The sequence below is a fragment of the Meleagris gallopavo genome, chromosome 19 (assembly GCF_000146605.3).
Source record: "Meleagris gallopavo isolate NT-WF06-2002-E0010 breed Aviagen turkey brand Nicholas breeding stock chromosome 19, Turkey_5.1, whole genome shotgun sequence".
Taxonomy (NCBI): Eukaryota; Metazoa; Chordata; class Aves; order Galliformes; family Phasianidae; genus Meleagris; species Meleagris gallopavo.
In genome coordinates, this window is record NC_015029.2 from 8,911,046 (window position 1) to 8,930,928 (window position 19,883).

The window sequence follows — 19,883 nt, forward strand, 5'->3', positions numbered from 1 at the left end:
GAGTTTCAATGAATAGCAGCACTAACGTATGCACGCTCTGCAGAGCTTTTAAGGTGCATTCAGAGCAAAGACCCGCCATCCTCACTGCATCACTGTTAAGACTGCATGTTGTATAACTTGCTATCTGAGTAATACTGAATCCTAAATAGAATGCTTCAAGAGAGCAACATCAGTAACAAGGCTTTTAATTTTAGAATGAACAACATCTATGTATGTATATATAAAACAGGCATATGGTTCTCACACAAGATATACCATAAAATTTCTTATATAAATCGCGTAACTACCTTCTATCTTGGAATTTATTCAAATGAGAGCTACACTATAGACACAAAAGTAACCTTTAAGGAGTTAAAATGTCCTCAAGTACAAGTCAAGTTGAAACTTATTTAATTAGGTTCTGTATTTGAAAAAATGAAATAAATTCTTTCATTAACTAAACCAAACTCCCTTAAAGGCAACAATATGTTCCCTCTCTGTCAGGACAGAGCGCAATGAAATCTTTATTTTAATTGGGGTTAGCTACAGGGCCATTTGGCTTCAGATGCTTTGTTTATCAGCCCTAAGCTTTACAGCTTAGCCAGTACTTGAAATATTTTATCACAGAATGATTTCATTTAAAAAAAAAACAAAACAAAAAAAAACCCTCTTCCAAGTGGTTTTACACAGAGATCATTTTAAATACGCATTTGAAAACCTGAAGTCCAAGCCAAAGGTTTCTCAAAAGAAAATTCTGATTTCCTTTTGCATTCTTGCAATGTAAGTGTCCTCTATAACTGCCCTATTTTAAAGACACCTGCATCATGCCCTTCCCTAAGCAGCCCTGTGAAGATGCGGCTGTAGAACAACAGATCTCCCCACAGTGCCCACTGCAGCGAGGCAACCAGCACACCTCATTCTTGTCTTCTGTCACACCACGTATCTTTTATCCCAGACAACATTCCAAAATGCCTTACACCACATGGTTACACACCTCATCCCTTAGCAGTGCTGCAGGAAACAAGGAAGGCCTTGCAGTGCACGAGAGCTGAGAGGCAAACCTCTTACAAGAACAAAACCACGCTGTAGACACAACTCATTCCAATGCACAGCTACTTTACTTTTGTTTTCTGAACATTTCTGAACTAGCATGAAGACCCGGTAATCTGAAAAGCCTCGAGCTGATCATGCTTGTTTAAATACAAAACAAAGCAATGAATTCGTATTCAGTAGATGATACCTTTTTCCCAGATTACACTAATTTACAAGTATCAGCCTGTTCAGTAACACAGTTACTGCAAATATTCTGGAAAGCAGTAATCACAAGAGTGGAAAGTGAACAGGAACTCTACAGAAACACAGCACCAATTCACCCCAAACTGCTGCTACAATTAATGCAACAATCCAAAATTTCCGTTCTGCCATGAGGATCAAACATAGGCGATTTTGGATTTATTTCTTATGAAACCTCTAAGCCTTGGGAATGTTCCTAAAATAATAACCCCCCCTCTGAATCCAATTTCCACAAATTAAATACAGCACTATGATATTTTCATATCACTAAAATCCGATCTGTCAAAAACAGACTCTTCCTCTTTTACAAAATTTTAACAACTGTTTCATGCAATTCCCAGCTTTTATTCTGGAGGATACTGAGGTTAAATTGCCAATAGCTATATACAAATTATATGCTACAGCAAGACATGCCAATTATTTAAGAAACAAAAATTATGCCAATACTATTTTACTGAGTTTAAGAAATTTTCTTGATTTTTCAAACAAATGCACTGCCTTACTTTTATTCTCAGTGATAAAAGCATTGGAGCTGAATGTGACAGAATAAAGCTTAATTTAAAGAAAACACTGAGTTCTGTGCTTTGTATTTATGTTACCCAAAAGAAAATACAACTATCTGAAATAAAATGTATAATTCAAATATTTCTTTAGTATTTAGTGTTGACAGCCATATGTTTTTTTCTAGATGACTCCTTGCACCTTCTCGGTACTGTTCCCTTATAAGAACCACAGTGAGATGAGCTGCATGAGCAACTCCTCAGCAGGTATTTTGATTTGAAAGTAATCACAGTTATCTCTACAATCTTTATACAATTTACATCCTGATCATCTAACAAATAAGTAAAAGACATAAATTGACATCAATATGTATACTTTTCTCTAACAATGCAACTAATTGTATATCTTTAAACGAGAAAAATGTTTATTAAAAAAAACAACTAGTGAATATACCAACTATTGAGTTCAAAGCAAAAACACCACATGTGTCTAAATAAATATCAAGGAAGTGTCACAGGTAAATGAGGAGAGACCAGGTGAAGTGTGTGTGATGTGTTAATTGTATTCAAAAAATAATAGAGGCAAGACAGAGAAGCTGAACTTCCAATTATCATAATGGTAGCTACTTCACAACACATTTTCAAACTTGAAAGAGACATTTTAAGCCATAGGAATTCTGAGCAGAATACCTCCAGCTGTGCTCTGCATAAATCTTGCACACTGTACATACACAGTGGATTTAAATACCAAGTAAAGCTATGACTTACAAAATGCATATTTCTGTCACAATAGAATATCTGTCATTGCCAAAAGTTACTCATCACTGAATGAAAGGAACAGAACACAATGAATCAAATTACAAAAAAATATGAAGAAACCTTTTCATTTGATGAGCTACTAGACTGAAGTTGTTTGTTTTTTAAAGAACAGCACAGCCGTCTACAGGGCTTACAGTTAAGATACAGAAGGAAGAAAAACGTGGTGGTCCTCATCGCTGACATGATCTCTGCCCATACAGCTTCCTGGCTATGAGCCAGAGTTTATCTTTCATTAATGCTCAGTCCATAACAAAATCAACATTTTGAGGGAAAAGGTTGCCCAGTTGTCTGTCAATATGCACAAGCCAAACCAAAAAAGAGCCTTAGTCCCCTTCTGCATCTTCCCTTGCAGAGGCCTTAAGCAAGTGATGAGTCCCAGACGAATACCCCGGCCAGCAGCGCGCCCATCCCTGCCCAGGACTGCAGAGCAAAGCGACAGCGTGAGCACTGCTGAGGCTTCATTCACATGTGATACTGCTGAGCCCCAGGGCAGCATCAGAATACCTTAATGTGATGCTGAGTTAAAGCACAAGTCTGAATGAGATCAGGTCTCCTATGCTGCCTGTCATGGAAATCAATCACAGTCAGCTGTCAATTATGTCATGCATACAAGTGTCTCATTCTGTCTTTACACCCGCATCTTTTTAGGCTTTCACTGAATGATCTCCATTACTTACCTATGCAAATCATTGCAAGTAATTTTGATTTGTTGCCCTTCACTTTACTTAAATATCTCTTTTTGTACTACAAGTTTATGTTTCAAATCTTACAAAATCTGTTATGTGCATGGTGAAAGCCCACAGCAGCATGATTTTTCAGTTATTAAGTGCTATTAATTTATTCTCAACCTGATTTAATATTCTAATTTTTTTCATAATTTCATCAAGTTTGCCTGCTACTGAAGACTGCTTTGCAAATCTGCAACCGTTTCTGCCAACTCCTTGCGCAGGAAGCTGCACTGATGCTGAGCCATCCAGCTGCTCACACCAGGGAGAATGCACATTTTCCTCTCTTCCTCTACTGATCAGAACTGGGTTTTGTTGCATTCTGTTGGTGATTCTGGTTAGTTGGGGGTGTTTTCTGTTTTTTGTTTTGGTTAGATTTTTTCTTTCCACCAATGCAAAATGCAACTTATTCATAGCTCATTTAAAAAGCATACAGACACTGAGTGCCTTACACAGAAGCCACATTCACTGGTTGTGTCATTTTATCCTTGGTGTTTGTTTACTTGCTTCATTGTTCTACTCTAAGTCCCCTGCGCTTTATTAGTTCAGGAAATATCTTCAACTTTTCCTGCCTGGCAGCATTTGCACACTGCTTCATTGCTTGCTGAGGCTGTGCACTCTCAATTATAAGTAAAGTATCAGGAGAAAACGCGATAAAAGCAAAGGCTAAAAGTAAGACAAAAACTAACAAAGGCTTGAAACAATTTGAGGAGAAACAAAAACAAATGTATAAAATAGTACAAAAGCCAGAGAATCAGGTGCGAAAGGCACAGAGGAATAATTTATCAGCTGAATGTACAAATCCTCCCCCAGTGAAGCTGAAATATCATGGTTCTGCTCCTCACTTTCCAACTTCCCCTGGTAATAGGCAGATCTGGGGGCTTTTGAACAGATGCTTTTATTTCTCCAGCTCCAAGGCAGAAGACCCCCAGCCCGATCCCACCCAGCCTGACAGCTGCACGTGTAACATCTGCAAAGGCTGCCAAGTCACTCAGACAAAAAACACCAGTGCTGCTCTTCAGCACGCTCACAGGTTCCAACAAAGCTAACGCAGAAACTTCTATGTCAGCATGTCCAGGTAAACACTGATAATCTCAAGAGCAGTTTGTGAAGTCAGGCCTCAGAAAATCACATTCAAAGAAACTTAAAATTTCATCAGATGCTGCTCTTTGTGCACCTGAGATGCACAGAACACGATCCCTACATTTCCATTCTACCACTTTTGGTTCTGCACTGTAACACACGTGGACAGGAAAGTCTGACTACATATTCTAGGGTAGAAATGTCCTTCATGGAAGTTTAGGTTTCCCCATGTTTCCTATGTGCCATTCTCAGCAGAGCTGTGGTAACTTTTCTCAAATATAATTTTTTATTACCTTTCATTCAGAATCTTAGTGATTTTTAATTCTCTTGTCATTCCTCCCCCTGCTGTGGTACACAGAACAGCAGAGCACAGTACCTCATCTCAGTTTGGAAGGTATAGAAAAATTGTAATTACCTCAAACTGTTACAAGATATTAATCACTTTAAGTTTCATTACATACATTTATATATAAAAAAAAAGATGTTAGAATATTAAATACCTTTTGAAGAACCATAAGTGTGTGACTAGGGGGAAAAAAAGCTTTTTTAAGGTATAGAACAGCACAAGCAAAGGCTGAAATCTGTCTACAGCAATAGTATTGCTCACAGGGAGAACACAGCAACAGGACTGAAATGCAAACGCGAATTACTCGGAAGCAAAACAAAACAGTATCTCCCCAGTAACTAAAAAAGCTTTTCCACAGATCACCACAAGGTTTTCATACTAGGAAAAAAGTGTCAATTCCAGAATATAAAAGAATTCAATTTATCTCCACTTTTTTTATACTCTGTCACTTTGCACTGCTATCAGTAAAGCCAACGAGCTGAGACTGGGGAATTACCATCACATAGGCACTACTGGACTGACCATACAGGCACACAGCGGTGAGCTGACATGACAGCAAGTAAAATAGAAATGCAAAACTATATTGGACAAAGATGCTGTCTGAAAAGGATCACAACAAAACTGAGAGGGAAGTACTTTATATATGCTTCTGCTCACCGTTTGCCCTGCAGTCTTTTTTTCTGAGCAGTCTGTACACACACAACGTGTTCACCGGCACACTTCCTTAATTGGTTTTTCTATCTGTGAACAAATGCTCCTACAAGACTCTGGCATAACAAGACAACTCTCATGAAAAGGATCCATCTGCTCTGTGTACAATGCATATCTTTAAAACTTACATCTGGAGGAAAAAAAACAAGTAACACAAGTGGTGGTTATATGGAAGTAACTGAGTTGTGGCAGTTCCTGGGAGCTGGAAACAACTGTTTACTCTTCCACTGAGTAACTTTAAAATAAAAAAAAATTATAAAAAAAATCACCATGGCAACAATCAGACTTCACAGAAGATAAAGCATCAACTGCTACAAAGCATTTTCAAAGTGAATTATGCACCAGTATGTAACACAAACGTTTTGTGCTCCTGCATGCACATATTCCAACAAAACTTCCAGACAAATCTGGCATTTGCTCTTTTACTCTGCATCACAGGTTATCTATTCTGCTTTTCTGACATCTGTCCCACTCGGATCTCATGGCTCTGAGATCGTTAAAGGAAATGACAGTGCCTGTCTGAGAAAGAGACTGACATAAAATAATGCACTGGCCTTACGTCACAGCATCACATTGCTGCTTTGATGTGTATCGATGTTTCATTGCACTTCTTGTGATTCCCAGAAGCATAAAAATTATAAGAGGTGCAAAAACAACAACAAAAAAAGATGATCGAACTAACCTCAGAGTATGGAAAAATCCTTACTGTGATACTGGCCCAGATTCTAAGGACGGAATTTGTAACAGGAATGGAATGAAGGAAAGTTCATACCTACTTAGAACTTCAGATGTCAACAACACACCTGAAGTATCTTAGACTGCGAAATCTTAACACCAACACAACATTAGAACTGGAGCACATCTTCATGCTGTGTGCTGCAGGGGCACTGGTGGAAGCAGGGCCAAGAAGGCTGTGTGCCCTGCAGACAAGGAGAGCTCAGAGGCCAGCAAACTGCCGAGGGAAGTGCCATTGAAACCTGCCTCTCCAGAGGTGTGGGCACACAGCAGTGCAGACATATGATTGCTATCTTTGCCAGACTGGGTAACAGAAACTGTCAGCAGAGAACAAGAGCACAGAACAACTCTCCAGGGATGTCTCTACACTCCTGCAACAAGGCAGGAAAGTTGGAAATGCGGTACAGGAGATACCTTTGTTTTATTACATGTTCCTTATGAAAGTCCAATGTCCTGCACTTCCTCCAGATGCCCTTACACCACTGAGGAAGTATGACAAAACCACAAATTGAAGAGACTCATTTCTTTAGAATGAATTGAGCGTTATTGTTCTAGAAGAAAACATTTTTTCTATTCACGCTGGTATGTTTTTCTTTTTCCCACAACTGCTCACAGAAAATTTGCATTGAAGTTCCAATTATGAAAAATAGTAGTACACCATCTCCTCTGTTTAGAATTCAAATATAAATTAGCAGGACTTGAAAGGACAATAGAACTAAGCCAATGATGTGTACATACATACAACATAATTTAGATAAGGCAGTTACAGTTTCATATTAAGATTACGAAGAGTTTCATAAAGTCTTAAGCGCACAGTTGTCCACTTCATAAATCACCAACTGGTTGCACCAAGGAGGGTCCACAGCAAGTGGAAGTGGAAAAGTACACTCACACTCTGTCCTTTGAGATTTTGTTTTATCTGAAGAATATTTAAGTTACATTTAAACCAATTCAATCCAGAACAATTGAAGCTAGTCAGAAATTATTCAGTTATACAAGGAACGGCTGGAAAGGCTGATAAACCTGAGTAATATTGATTAATTAATCATGAAGGCATAAAAATAAATTAATGCTTCACATGATGCTAAAACCAATTTTTTTCCACTTTGACATTGATTTCACAATGCCCACATAAAATTATAATTACACTTACAATACAGTCAGTTTCCTTTGCTCTTTTCCTTCCTGCTTTTCAGATTGGTTTGTTTAGAAAGAGTGCAGAACTCAATAGATAACAGTTACTGCTTCATTCCAATTCATTTGCAGATAGAGAGAAGGGTCTCTCAAGGAGAGCAAAGCAATGAAGGATTTTGTTGGGCTCAAGAAAACAGCAAAAGCCAAATAATGCAGACTGCAGTTCTCACTACAACTATGGCAACTGCATTAATCTCACCCCCTCAGAGACTTTGTTACAAATTAGAGCCACAAACTGGCACATACTGCAAGTACCCACATATACTGCTACTGTACAAATCCAGTGTAAAAGATGCTAGATGCTTGTCATTTCCACCAAAATCAGATTGATACAGGTTTGACAATACAAGAAAGAAACTTTCACACAGAAGGCAGAGTTCATCACTCTAATATGTGCATTAATAAATCCATAATCAACTTTAAAAACAAACTAGGGCAGCCTGATTCAAACACAGAGAAACACCAGAATCTCATGCACAGACAGGCTTCTTCAGAGGCAGATCAGTAGGAAAACAATTTACTTTATTTCACCTTGTATTACAAATACCTCTCAGTTCAGCATGCCATGAATACTGAGTCATTAAGGAAATACCAAAGTCTGCAGTGGCTGCATGTAATGAGAAATTATCAAATCAAAACTGTGAAGTTGAAGAAAAAGCTACCTGCAGCAGCACGTAGCTGCTGATATCTACCTGTGTTATGAATATTAACTTCCTTAGGTATCCATTAAAACATAACAGCACTCAAGAAAAGCACCTAAATTTTCACCTTATAGTGTACTAACAGTTACAAAATAGAAAAAGAACAAAGATTTGGAAACTGAAATGTTTTGATTATATGGTGCATGTAAACAAGCTTTTCAAATCTCCCAGCAAAAAAAAAAGTTGTACTCTCATACATAAGGTCTGTTGCAATATCTGCTGAAGTGACCACATACCCAGGGAGCACACAGCAAAGCTTGTCATTTCAGAAGACTGCCAAACTTGGAGCCTGCTGCTGAGCTGCCACACGAGTTCTGGGTGAAAAAGCATCTGTGTGGCTCACATCACCAATACGGGCATGACAAACCTAAAACCAAGTCACTGTGCTGCATCACACCCGACCTGCTACTGCTTTTAGTGAATCTAGGCAGTGAACTTACCTACACCACAGATGTGATGATGTTTGTTTCTTAACAAAGATCAGTGAAATAGTACCCATGAAACGCTGCTGCCAACCGCTAGGTGTCAGCATAACAAAGTGCACAGACAACACCCGCGGCGCAGACTCGGGTCTCATTGTTCTTCCCCGTCACCAACACACACAACTTCTGAGTACTGCAAACAACCTGAAGGTACAGCAGTACGATAAAACATCCCCTCCACAACCGGCAAAAAATTAGGAATTTTAAAAAAAATCGCTCAGTTGAACAAAGTGCTCACAATGGCATCACTGCTACAGATTTAAGTAACATTCTTAACGTTAACAATCTGCAGCAATACAGCCAAAGTAAACACACCACTTCTAAAGAGATTTACTGCCCTGACAGCAGCAGAGGTTTATGGAGATGTAAGTACACCACATGTAAGATATAGACTTCCACACAATCAATCTGGCTTAAAGCAATTTCCAGAAGCATGTATGCACAGTAGGAAACATAAATGAATCAGTGATTATGCTTACATCAACATTTATGATTACAGTTGCAGTTTGCACTATCTGGATATGTGTTTTCTTGCAGAAGTCATAGCTGCTGAACTCCTCAGAAGGTTCACAGCAGCAGTGACTCCCTTTTTGTGCTGGTTTAGATGTACAGTACATAAGATTACAATCTTTGGATTAGAAGCTTCCAGAGTAAGAGCTCATCTAAGGAGATGGGACTGTATGAGAGCAAAGGGCAGTATTTCCAGAGCAGCATCCAAAGTGCTCCACACCAGGAAACAGTGCTTTAAGCTGCAAGATGTCGGCTACATTCCAAATTGTCAGTGAATGATGATTCACTATTATATTCACATTTTCTTTTGGGAACATAGCGAGTACATTTTCTGATCATTTTGCTGCATTATGTACTACTGTGTGCAGCTTTGCTGCATCTTCTTGAGATGAAGTTTTCTAAGAGCTTCGAGTTAACTTTGAAACACGGTTTTCCCAACAGCAACAAAAGTTTCTCAGTAACTGCATTCACTGTTGGCATACTTCAAAATGAAGTGTAGAGTAGTTGTGTGACCCACTCAGTACCCTACAAGCTACCTGTGGCAGAACTGGAAACAGAACCAAGGTCATTTGATCGTGATGTGTTCAGCACGTGAAAGAAACACTTGCTATGTTTTGCAAATTATTTTTACATAGAACATGATACTAAAATTTATAATCAGAAATAAGATTTTTAATGTATAAAATGACTTGGGAAAGAATGTTTTGAAATTTTCACCTCTTGATCCTTAGAATTACATTTTATAATATATCTGTGCAACTATGTTTACGATTTCTTTGATGAAATCATACACAAACGAAATTTCTTCTACTTCCTGAGGTTAGCTGTCCCTTGAAGTTGCTATTTCTAGGGATGTGCCATTGTCAACTAATTTGGAATGTTCATCTTTAACATTCAGCCTTCAAAATACCAGATGGTATTTCCAGAAAAGCGATTTAAATTTTTATTTTTCTTCATGAATTCCTTAACTAGATAATCTCACACACACCCAGGCAAAGCACACACCAATATTCCCAGAGTTGCCTGGCAACTACTGGGAGGAGCATCAGAGAACAAGACGGCCCATGTAAATAAAGGGAAGTCTCTCTGACATCTTTGTTATTTATACGGACAACAATTCAAATATCTGCCACTATTTCACCTCTGAAAGCACAATACTTACACCCAACTATGCACATACAAGTTGATGCTATTTATCTTTTCCCCCACATACAGCATACATGCATTTCCCCAAGTAGGAAGTGGAAGGAATCACACTGATTTCAAAAGTCCCTTTTGAACCCTGAATATGGCTTCTTGGAGTCATGCTTATTTGATGGTGGTAACGAGACTCTAAAATTCAGACTGAGTAGTTTTTCCCCTTTGGTATTTGGAATAACATGTAAAACAAACAATAGAAATAATGAGATTTTAATAACAGAAACATCTTCAACCCCAAGAAACACTATGCCAGCCATCCAACTTCCTTTCTTTTACACAATGACTAAAATTAGATGGGAGAATACTAATAATGTCTGGCACATGACAAACAGTCTTCATAGAAAAGCAGAATACAGAATATACCTTTGTTCAACTAGCAAGCCTTCATTCTCATTCTCCTAATTTACCCTCCCCACATACACTCAGAATGCATTTTAGCATTTCCCAGGGGTATTCAGGCTCTCCGCAGGTACCATCAACTTTCTGCTCTACCTCCAAATGTTTGTGGATGAGAGATGATGACATTAAGGCAAGAGTATGGTTTCCCCTCTACAGACATCCTCTGAAGCAGCCAGTGGTCTAAACAGCAGTAGATCAAATAAGCCTGTGACCACCACACTAAAATTTGTCACTGCACGTACTTAAATTTCCCCTGATTTAGATTAGGGATGGGAACAGAATATATATGGCACTTTTTGGAAGTGTTCTGCAGAACACTCTACATTTATTATTTTTATTTGTCCCATTTCCCATATTTCTGGAATGTATCTCACATATTACACCTCAATGCTCATCACACCATCTCTGACACCTTGACTCTGTCTATCAGCTAACGCACACGCTTTAATAGAAACCTTCTATGTACCTCACAGAAATGTCACAAAACATGGAAATAAGTGAATTTGGCTGGAATTACTTGTATTTAAGTCCACGAAGCCCCTGTAGTAAGCCAGGAGCAGATGCCTCACTAGAAGCAATAAAATAAAGGATCAAGTACTGAAAAATCTTTCCCCTGCTCAGATGGCACAGAATCACTGCAAACTACAGATCAGCTTTGAACCAGAAGCACGAGATTAAATTTCCCTAAGAGAACGTTTAGTGTCAGTAGTTCGAACTCCAGACATTCTTTTTTTGTGAAAGCATAATTTCTTTACTAATTTTTACTATCTTCTTAACTCCCATGATTCCATAATTTGCATTTATTTGTTTCAAATTTACACACATATCACATTAAAAGAAACAAATCTTTTACTGCCTTTAAAAACAGTACAGCGAACACTGAGGTTTTGCTGAGAGAGAAAATGGCCAATTGTTCAATGGCTTCCTGTGATCATTAATGAATACATTGTTATCATCTTTTTTCTAATTTTATTCTCTTCTAAAGGAAGTAACTCCCATCTCTCTCCTGAGAGAGGTTTTCTCCTGTGTGACTGACCATGCTTGTTGCATTTCTTTACTAGTTGGTCATCCAGGCTGCCAAAATATAGACCTCAGTCAGTGGGTTACATGCTTTGAACTCCTGTCAGTCCCCACCTGCCCACCCCACAGATCCTGACTTCTTCCCCACTTACGGGTTCGATTTTCAGTGCGTTTCTGTAGCTCCCGAAGAAAGACGCCTGCGCCTTTAGAAAAGCCCTGGCAACGCCATCTCCAGTGGTTGTAGAAACTTTCTTCAATCTGTTCTTCAGAGCAGAAACCTGAAATCACACCAGCAGTGCAGGTGATTCTCATATCACAAACAGCTTCACACCACCGGACACAGCTAAAGAGAAAGCTCTCACAGTTACAACAAAAAAGGACATCATTAGTTCAGAGTTGAAGTCTGCTGCTCTGAAATCATTCCTCTGCCATTTCTGTCCTCCCAGATATGACTACTATCAGGATGACAACAGCTTCATCTCAGCCCTCCTTCCCACACAGAGGCCACCAACACTGGGCACTGTTCTGAAGGCAGCCCATGGAGTTCTGTGCCATTCTAGATTAGAATTCATAAAAAAAAAATCAGCTGAATTAAACTTCAGACTCACAAAGATGTTTTTACCGATATTAAATTGAAATCAGAAGGCCTTTCCTACGATGGCACTCCTTGAGGCACCACCTGACCCACAGGCACAGCTGTGCCCTGCAGCCAGCCACAACCAGCCGCAACCGTCCGGAACCGGCTGCAGTCCCACACAGCGCCGACACCAACACCTGAGTGCTGGCACCCAGCGCAGGGCAGAGCACGGAGCCCAGCACTTCTCCCACCCCCACGTCACAGCGCCATTCTGTCCCTCAGAACAGTCAGTGTGTTCTCTTCATGCGGTGCCCGCCCTGCCCTGTGCTCCACATGCAGGTGTTTTCTATGTATAGCAGGGCTGAAGTTGCAAAAGGGCCATCCACTGCTGTTCTCTGCACTCAGCACTGCTCAGACACACGAAGAGGTTCTTATTTTGATACCTTCACTGGTGCTGAGAGCTGCTGAAGTAAGGTGGTGTACCTATATGTTATTGGTAGTGACAGCGTTTTTCTCTCCCAAACACAGGCCATGAAAGGAGATAAAAAACCTTTCAAAGACAAACATCAAGCTTGCTGAGCCTGTGCTGCAACCGTTATCAGGTTTGTTAAATCATTAACAAATAGTTATGTCAGTAGCAATTTTTTGGTATTGAAGACAGAACTAGGACAAGGTAATTTTTTTTGAGACAGATCTCACAGAACACCCAGCAATACAAAAACAACAATCTGGGTATTCATTCTGGAAACAGATTCCCCCAGTGCTCTTTAAGGCAGCTGAGCGCGGTGGGATGCCTTACGCGTAAGGCAGAACAGAGCGGCGCTCCTGAGGGACGCAGAAACCCCCACCCACCCCGATTTGCACAAGATCACGACTGTAAAAATGTGTATTGTGACTTTAAAGAAATCAATAAAAAGTGAGACTTTCGTTAACTCAAATGCTATTCTGAAAAACTCCTTTGGAGCAGCTCTAAATACTTCACGCTACAGAACAGAGATGGTAGGAGTACAATTTACAGAACTGGGAGATTCAGCCACAGTGAACACAACCAACTGTGTTTTCTGAGAGTATGAACAACACCTCACAAAGCATACACCAATGGTTTAAATGTTCAAATTAACTTCCAAGACCTTTCCTCATCCTCTATCTCAGAACAAAAAGCTTATTCTGGCCTCATCTATATCTCTAAAATTTTATCAAATGAGTTTTTTCTGCTTTGGAATTTTGCTACGAGCTTGCCTTCAGTAATTTGGTTTTAGGAATCAACTGCTCAAGTGCTTCAGTTTCACCTCTCTGGAAAGCACATCACTCATCTTGGTTCCTTCCAAAGGGAAGGGAATAATTCCTCATTTTGTTGTTAGGTTTTAAATACATAAATATATAGAACTAGATATTGCCACCTATTTTTATTAAAACAGTTTGAAAAAGATTTGCTTTTACTTTTTTTTTCCTGCAGCTTCAGCTATAGAAGAACTTTCTTTACAGCTATTTAGGGTAACAGAAATAATCAAGAGCATGTCCAGTACTGTTTATAAATGGGATGCTGTGGCTAATGTCAATGATTCATGTGCTAATGAACCTATAAGAACAGACTGACATAATACAGGATAAGAGATTCAGTGGAAAGTCTACCATGTCCCAAAATCAAGCTCACTGCTGCTCAGTGAGATTTTGTCTCTCAAGGACTTCTGTCATTCTCAAAATGTAACAGCTTAATCAGATTTTCAAACTTGAACAACACACCAAACTCTTTCGTGTCTGAAGAAGTCTGATGATAGCTGTAAAGATGAAATAGGACTTCATTTCCTGTATTAAGTAAATTGTTTACAGGTAGTTCTTAAAAATGAAATAAAATGTCTCTGCCCAGGAAAAACTTTAAATACATTTCAAACACTTATATGTGGTTTTCTTTAACCATTAGTTTGAAGGAAAGGACTATTCTCAGCTGCACAACAAACTGAAAGTTTCAATTTCTCTACAGAACACTGATAGATATGTTGCTTATTCCTTAAGCTTTCCAATAATTTATTTCTTCCTAAGACCAAATCTAACACTGTATGATGTCTGTTTTATGTATGCATCCATTTATTCCCCTATCAAGTCACTGCAATAGAAATGTCGTAATTTTAAGAAAATTAAACGTTAAGAGACTAACAAGTAAGAGAAAAGAAGTTCAATTTTACTCTGGTAAAAGTTAATACACAGGACCAATTAGATTTTGCAGTACAAAGTTCTGCTTAGTACACAAGCGAAATTACGATTTTCTCTTGCCTAAAAGAAACAGTAGTACTTTTATAAAAACAAGACTGTGACCACTCAATATGAAGATTATTTCTAGCCAAACAGACACATATACATGCAGTCTACCCTGTGAGTGTTTTAAAGAAGATTTTTATACTTCTGGCAGTTCAGGTTTAAAGGTCAGATTTAAACTATCACCATGTTTCAAAATGCAATCTGTGCAATGCAGCATAATGAAATGGTTCAGTAAAGGTGCTAGTGGAAATTCTTTTAATTAGGTCCAAGGCTTTTCAGTTGTCAACATGAATAAAGCAAGAAACATTCTACTGCAAACACAGTCTAAGAAATAAAAATGGATTCACCTTTAAGGAAATGGTTTTCCTATAGAGTTGCAGTTTAGTAATTCTTGCTCTCCTGTAAGCAGTTAATTTCCCACTAAGTGGAAAAACTGTAATACGGGATTCCCTCTTGTAGCAACTTGCTAGTGAATGGACAAAACCAAATTACTGACAGCCTAAAATATTCATAGAACAGTACAAATGTACAATACACAGTCATAAGATATGTAAGATCTTTTTACTGCCGTATACTGTACATTAGGCATTGCATCACGGCTTCATTTAATAAAAACTAAAGTTGACAGAGTCAGCTTATGTTTTATTCCTTGCAATACGAAGCTCTGGCTACAACTAAGCCTAGAAGATGACACTTATTTGGAAATACATGATAAATCCATAAGGGTTGCATAAAAAAAAATTACTACCCCCTCTCTTTGCTATTCCTTGCAACACAGACGGTGGTGTAGGAGACTTGTCAGCAGCAGATGCACTTATTGTAATCACAGTCCTTAATAAATCTCTTTTTTTAATATTGACTATTTTAAAGGAAAGTTACTTCCCAGGGTGCTCTCATGCTGCCAGATTTTCAGCAAACTATCAGAAGCAGAAGGTGATGGAGGCACAGTTTTTCACGATTCAGTTAATCAGTAACACAGTAATACACACCTTGATTTTCAGGGACCCAACCTGAATTCTGCTTGCTACCAGGTACTGCTGAGGTAACCAAGGCGAAGAAATGACTTAATTTGGTTCCACCAGAACTGTCTCAATACTATCCTGCTCCTGCAACACAAATGTTAACTGGGAAGACATTTCACTATAGCCCATGTTCATCTGTACAGTAGGAGAGACAGAAATGAAAGTTTATCCTAGATTGCTGAGAATCAACTGTATAGGTAGCAACATCACTATCCTGAAACTTGAGTATGGTCCACTACTTCAAACTCCAAAGTAATCACAGGGCTTTGGAGCATTATTTTACTTGATTTAGAAGGCTGTTTAAGGAAAGGGGAAAAAATAAAAAGAGCTTTACAATTTTTCCACTGGATTAATTACTCAATGGCAAATGCATCACACAGATGTTTGTCCTCACTACTGAAGATAAGTCCATTTAATTCAGCAAAGTAAATATTGTGTATATTCAGCAGTGCATGAATTACTTGCTGTTCACACTGAGTTGAAAACTGGCAGAATAGTTTGACAAAACAGCCGTTCATGAGCAATGAAACTGTTGAGGACATTTTTAGTTTCTCAGATCATAAATGTATCTTTTTAGACTGAGATCCATGGAGGGACATACACTCAGAATCTCCCCATCCTCCCAGGGAAGAAAAAAAAATAAAAAAAAGAAAGAAAAAAAGTATAATGGATTGGCTTTAGAGTCTCCCTGCTGAGATGAACAACTTGATCCACTTACAGTTCCAAACACATGATGCATGAAAGAACTGACAGAAATTCAATTCTTGCAAAGAAGAGCAGCTGCTCTCTAGTGGTCAAAGCCAAATATTAAGCAGTGTGAGGGAAAGGAAAAGACCTAGAGGAGAATACTTTATTATCTAGGTAACAAAAATAATGAAACAAAGCTAAGTAAGACATAAACAGTGATCCCAAACGTTAATTACACAAAGCAACACAATTCAGGTTTAGGCTTTGTTACAACAAATATTAATCCCAGCTGTATTTATATAGCAGTTGTGAAAAAAAAAAAAATTACACCCTATATGCTATTTGTGAGCCGTGCCAGTTAATTGAATTTGCTGGCAGCACTTCCTCTGCTATGCTCCAAACATCCTCCAAGACAAAATGTAGCTTTTAAATAGACCTGTGGAAAACTGAATCAAGAAATTTGAACTAATAAAACACAACTCTTTACTGTTAAAAAAGTAAAGTAAAAGTAAATAACGAAAGGAAGGAAGTCTCTTAAAATTTACTACATTCCAAAGCTTGAAGTTCTGTGTTTATTGGTGAAGTCTCTTCTGATGTTCTACAGTGCACCTACAACAGCTCCTTTAATGAAGTCTCATAAAGTCTAATATAATACTTGATTGTTGACAAATCATATCCATGTTTGAGGCCCAGCACTCACTGTTATCCAGACATTTCTTACATAATTTCATGAAATTTACAAGTCTGTCATTTCCCGGGTTGTGGATAATGGCATGAGTGATGACCAGCTGGCAGACTTGGATGCTGGGAGTGAAATCAAAATGAAAAACTATAAAAAGCCAGAAAGATCCATGGAAGTAACTTTTATAGACTAAATGCTCGACTAAAGCCAACATGTTCACAATCAAGACGGACCTTTTATCTACAGCTCACTGTTTTCGAAGAATGGATCACAGATCACAGAGAAATGACGGGATCTCACAGTAGGAGGCACAGGGTATTCACCATTACTTGAATTTTTCGTCAAACAGACCAGCTTATATTGAGCTCCCTGCATATCAATTTTATTTCTCAACTACACATAAAAAGGTTTGGATCTATCTGCCAGCACAATATTTTGAACTAGTTAAAAAAATAAAAAAAAAAAACCCACAGGTTTTCCCCTTTTTCTCCTAAGCAGTCACCCTCTGACTCAACTTCTTACGCTCTTATTCCCATTTCCACTCTTTGTTGAAGATAATTATAGCAGCAAGTAACAAGCTGGATGTATTTTTGCCCAATAAAGGGATAGATCAAACACTAGTATTACATTTCTATCAAATTATTAAAAAACAAATTACTAGAAGTTTGAATGAGAACAAAAATAAGTTCATTAATTATTTTCATCGAGCATTGATAGAAGTGAATATGAAACAGTCCACTTAGTACCACAGTTCAAGATAAAAAATGCACAATGTTCATTAAAACTCAAGTGAGGTAGAACAGTTTACTCAAAATATTAAGAGCAGCACAATGAGACACCTGAATCTACAAACAGGCCAAATGGATTTACATTTCTCAGTAATGAAATGATTGAATAAAATAATTTAATACATACCACATCATTAGGTAGGCTCTGAAGGTCATCAAAAGGGGTTTCCAGTGTGTTGGTGTCTACGTTAAGAATCACTACATCTTCCAGGGCCATGTTTCTCACTTTCTAAAGATAAGCAAATTCAAGAGAAGGAAAAGGAAGGAGTTAATTCCTGTGCATAAAGTACACAACTGGCAGCATAACATCATGGTGTTACAATTCTCAAACATTTAAAGAAAACACCAACATTCCTGTCTTTCTGTAACCACTTGTTTCATTTTTCTATCTTACAGTATTAAAGCATTAATATTCTATTTGTGGAAGGGAGCTCCTGAAATTGCCCATTCTGAAATGTTTGAAACCACAAGGTTACTGGTTAAGATTATTCAAGCAAGGAGTTGCTTCAAGCAGCTCTGCTAATGTTTATCTTAACTCTGATAAGCTGTTTGTATGTTCAGCAGCTTCTAGCTAAGTAAAGATCTGAAGCTATTTTTTTTGTATTTGTAAACTAATTTAAATAACAATAATTACTGGTTTTTCCAGTAGGTAAGAGATGTATTGAGTAAAGGACGCTGCTTGGCTTCCGAATCTTGTGCTGAGTCTTGCATCTCTAATGCAGAGAAACAAGAACAATACTTAAGCATTTATTTTAACACTATTTCCACTATCAAGTCAATTGAATCATAGTGCTCTTTCCTTGTTTTTCCTGTTGTTGGCTTTTTGTTTTTACTAACTGTACACAGTTATGCCCTTAGCAAATTCAGTTTTGTAATTTCAAAATCAGAAGAAGTGTAAGTGCAAAATCTGGTGATTAAGGAAATTTCCCACTGCTCCTTAAACAAACATTCAAGAACCCAAATACTTATCATATGCAGTACTAAACGTGTGTTATCAAGGAAGAAAATGAACATAAACATTCACCTTTTTTAATTAAGATTTTGTGGGGTGGAGGGAATTGTTTTCCTTAAAAGAAAGGAACTAGAGCTCTAAAACAATGGCAACGTTGAGCCTTAGGCATCTAAATAATTACCTTCAGTCTTCAAGGCTCAGTTCTCTGTCTATAAATAAAGCTGCTGTGTAGTTATAGCAGTGGTGGGGGGAGAACAAACAAAAAAGCCAATAACTATTAAAAACATTTTGAAGACATTTAAGTTTAAGTCTTCTGTGAGGATTTTCTTTAACTTAAATGGAAAAAAACCCTGTGTTTAATGCTTTCCATACAAAAAGCACAAGTACCGCATGATAAACCAAGGTACTTTCCTCTCCATTTCAGGAACCAAAGGTCACTCCCTTGGCTGCATCTGATAAACTCTAAAGCAATCCAGGAGCCTCACTCCTTCTAGGAGTCCGGAAGCACCAGACAAACTGATTTGCTCCTTCCTGTTTCAGAAAATTAAAAATCTCACTTATACTCAGGAGTCTAAAAAGCCCATACAAAAAGGTCTTGCAACGCACTTAACTAAAGCCAGAAGCTTGTCAAAACCAAGTGCTAGTAGGACAAGACAGAAGAAATTAAAACCTTCTCTTGATTCCTGCCAAAGAAGCAACGAATGTGCTCAAACTTGTCGATGGGTGTTTTTGTGACTCTAGTGATAATTTCGAACTTTCCCTTCAGCAAAACGTTGGGATTTCCGCAGCTGCACAGGCTTTTCACAAGCACATCTCTGCCAAGGCATACAGTACAACGGGATACAGTTCACAATGCATGGACTATAAATGCTGATCACTGTAATCACCTCCACACACGGCTCAGAAATGACTGTATCAGAAAGGCAGGCTAACATTTAAATGCTGTGCTATACGCTATACCTTTACAGAGTAAAGAGCACAACCTTACTTTAAACACCTCAACAGTCGTATTAAGACGCTGGATTTCCCTGTAGACAAACGCTCAAATTTAATAAAACACCAGAGAATAACTTGATTTATAGCATCTCTCTGGCACTGCATTGAAAAAAAAAACAACAGTTTTTCAATGGTCCAGTTGTGCTTTATCCCAGAGAAATGCAGACTGATTGATTCACCACGGTCTGTTTTAGCCATCATTCATATCACTATGCTTTTTAATAAA

At 38.2% G+C, this 19,883-nt stretch overlaps 1 protein-coding gene across 8 annotated transcripts in view; it reads right to left on the minus strand.

Annotated features, from left to right (window-relative positions):
* Positions 1-19,883, minus strand: part of DENND1A (DENN domain containing 1A) — a 174,690-nt gene that overhangs the window by 55,104 nt on the left and 99,703 nt on the right. For 7 of the 8 annotated variants that reach the window (XM_031556244.1, XM_019621530.2, XM_019621529.2 and 4 more), the window contains exons 12-13: positions 17,837-17,938; positions 11,850-11,975 (exon numbers count right to left, since the gene is read on the minus strand). In XM_031556244.1, coding sequence (XP_031412104.1) covers positions 11,850-11,975; positions 17,837-17,938 — 228 coding nt within the window. The remainder of the gene's footprint in view (positions 1-11,849; positions 11,976-17,836; positions 17,939-19,883) is intronic. The other variant, XM_031556243.1, reaches the window with a different exon arrangement.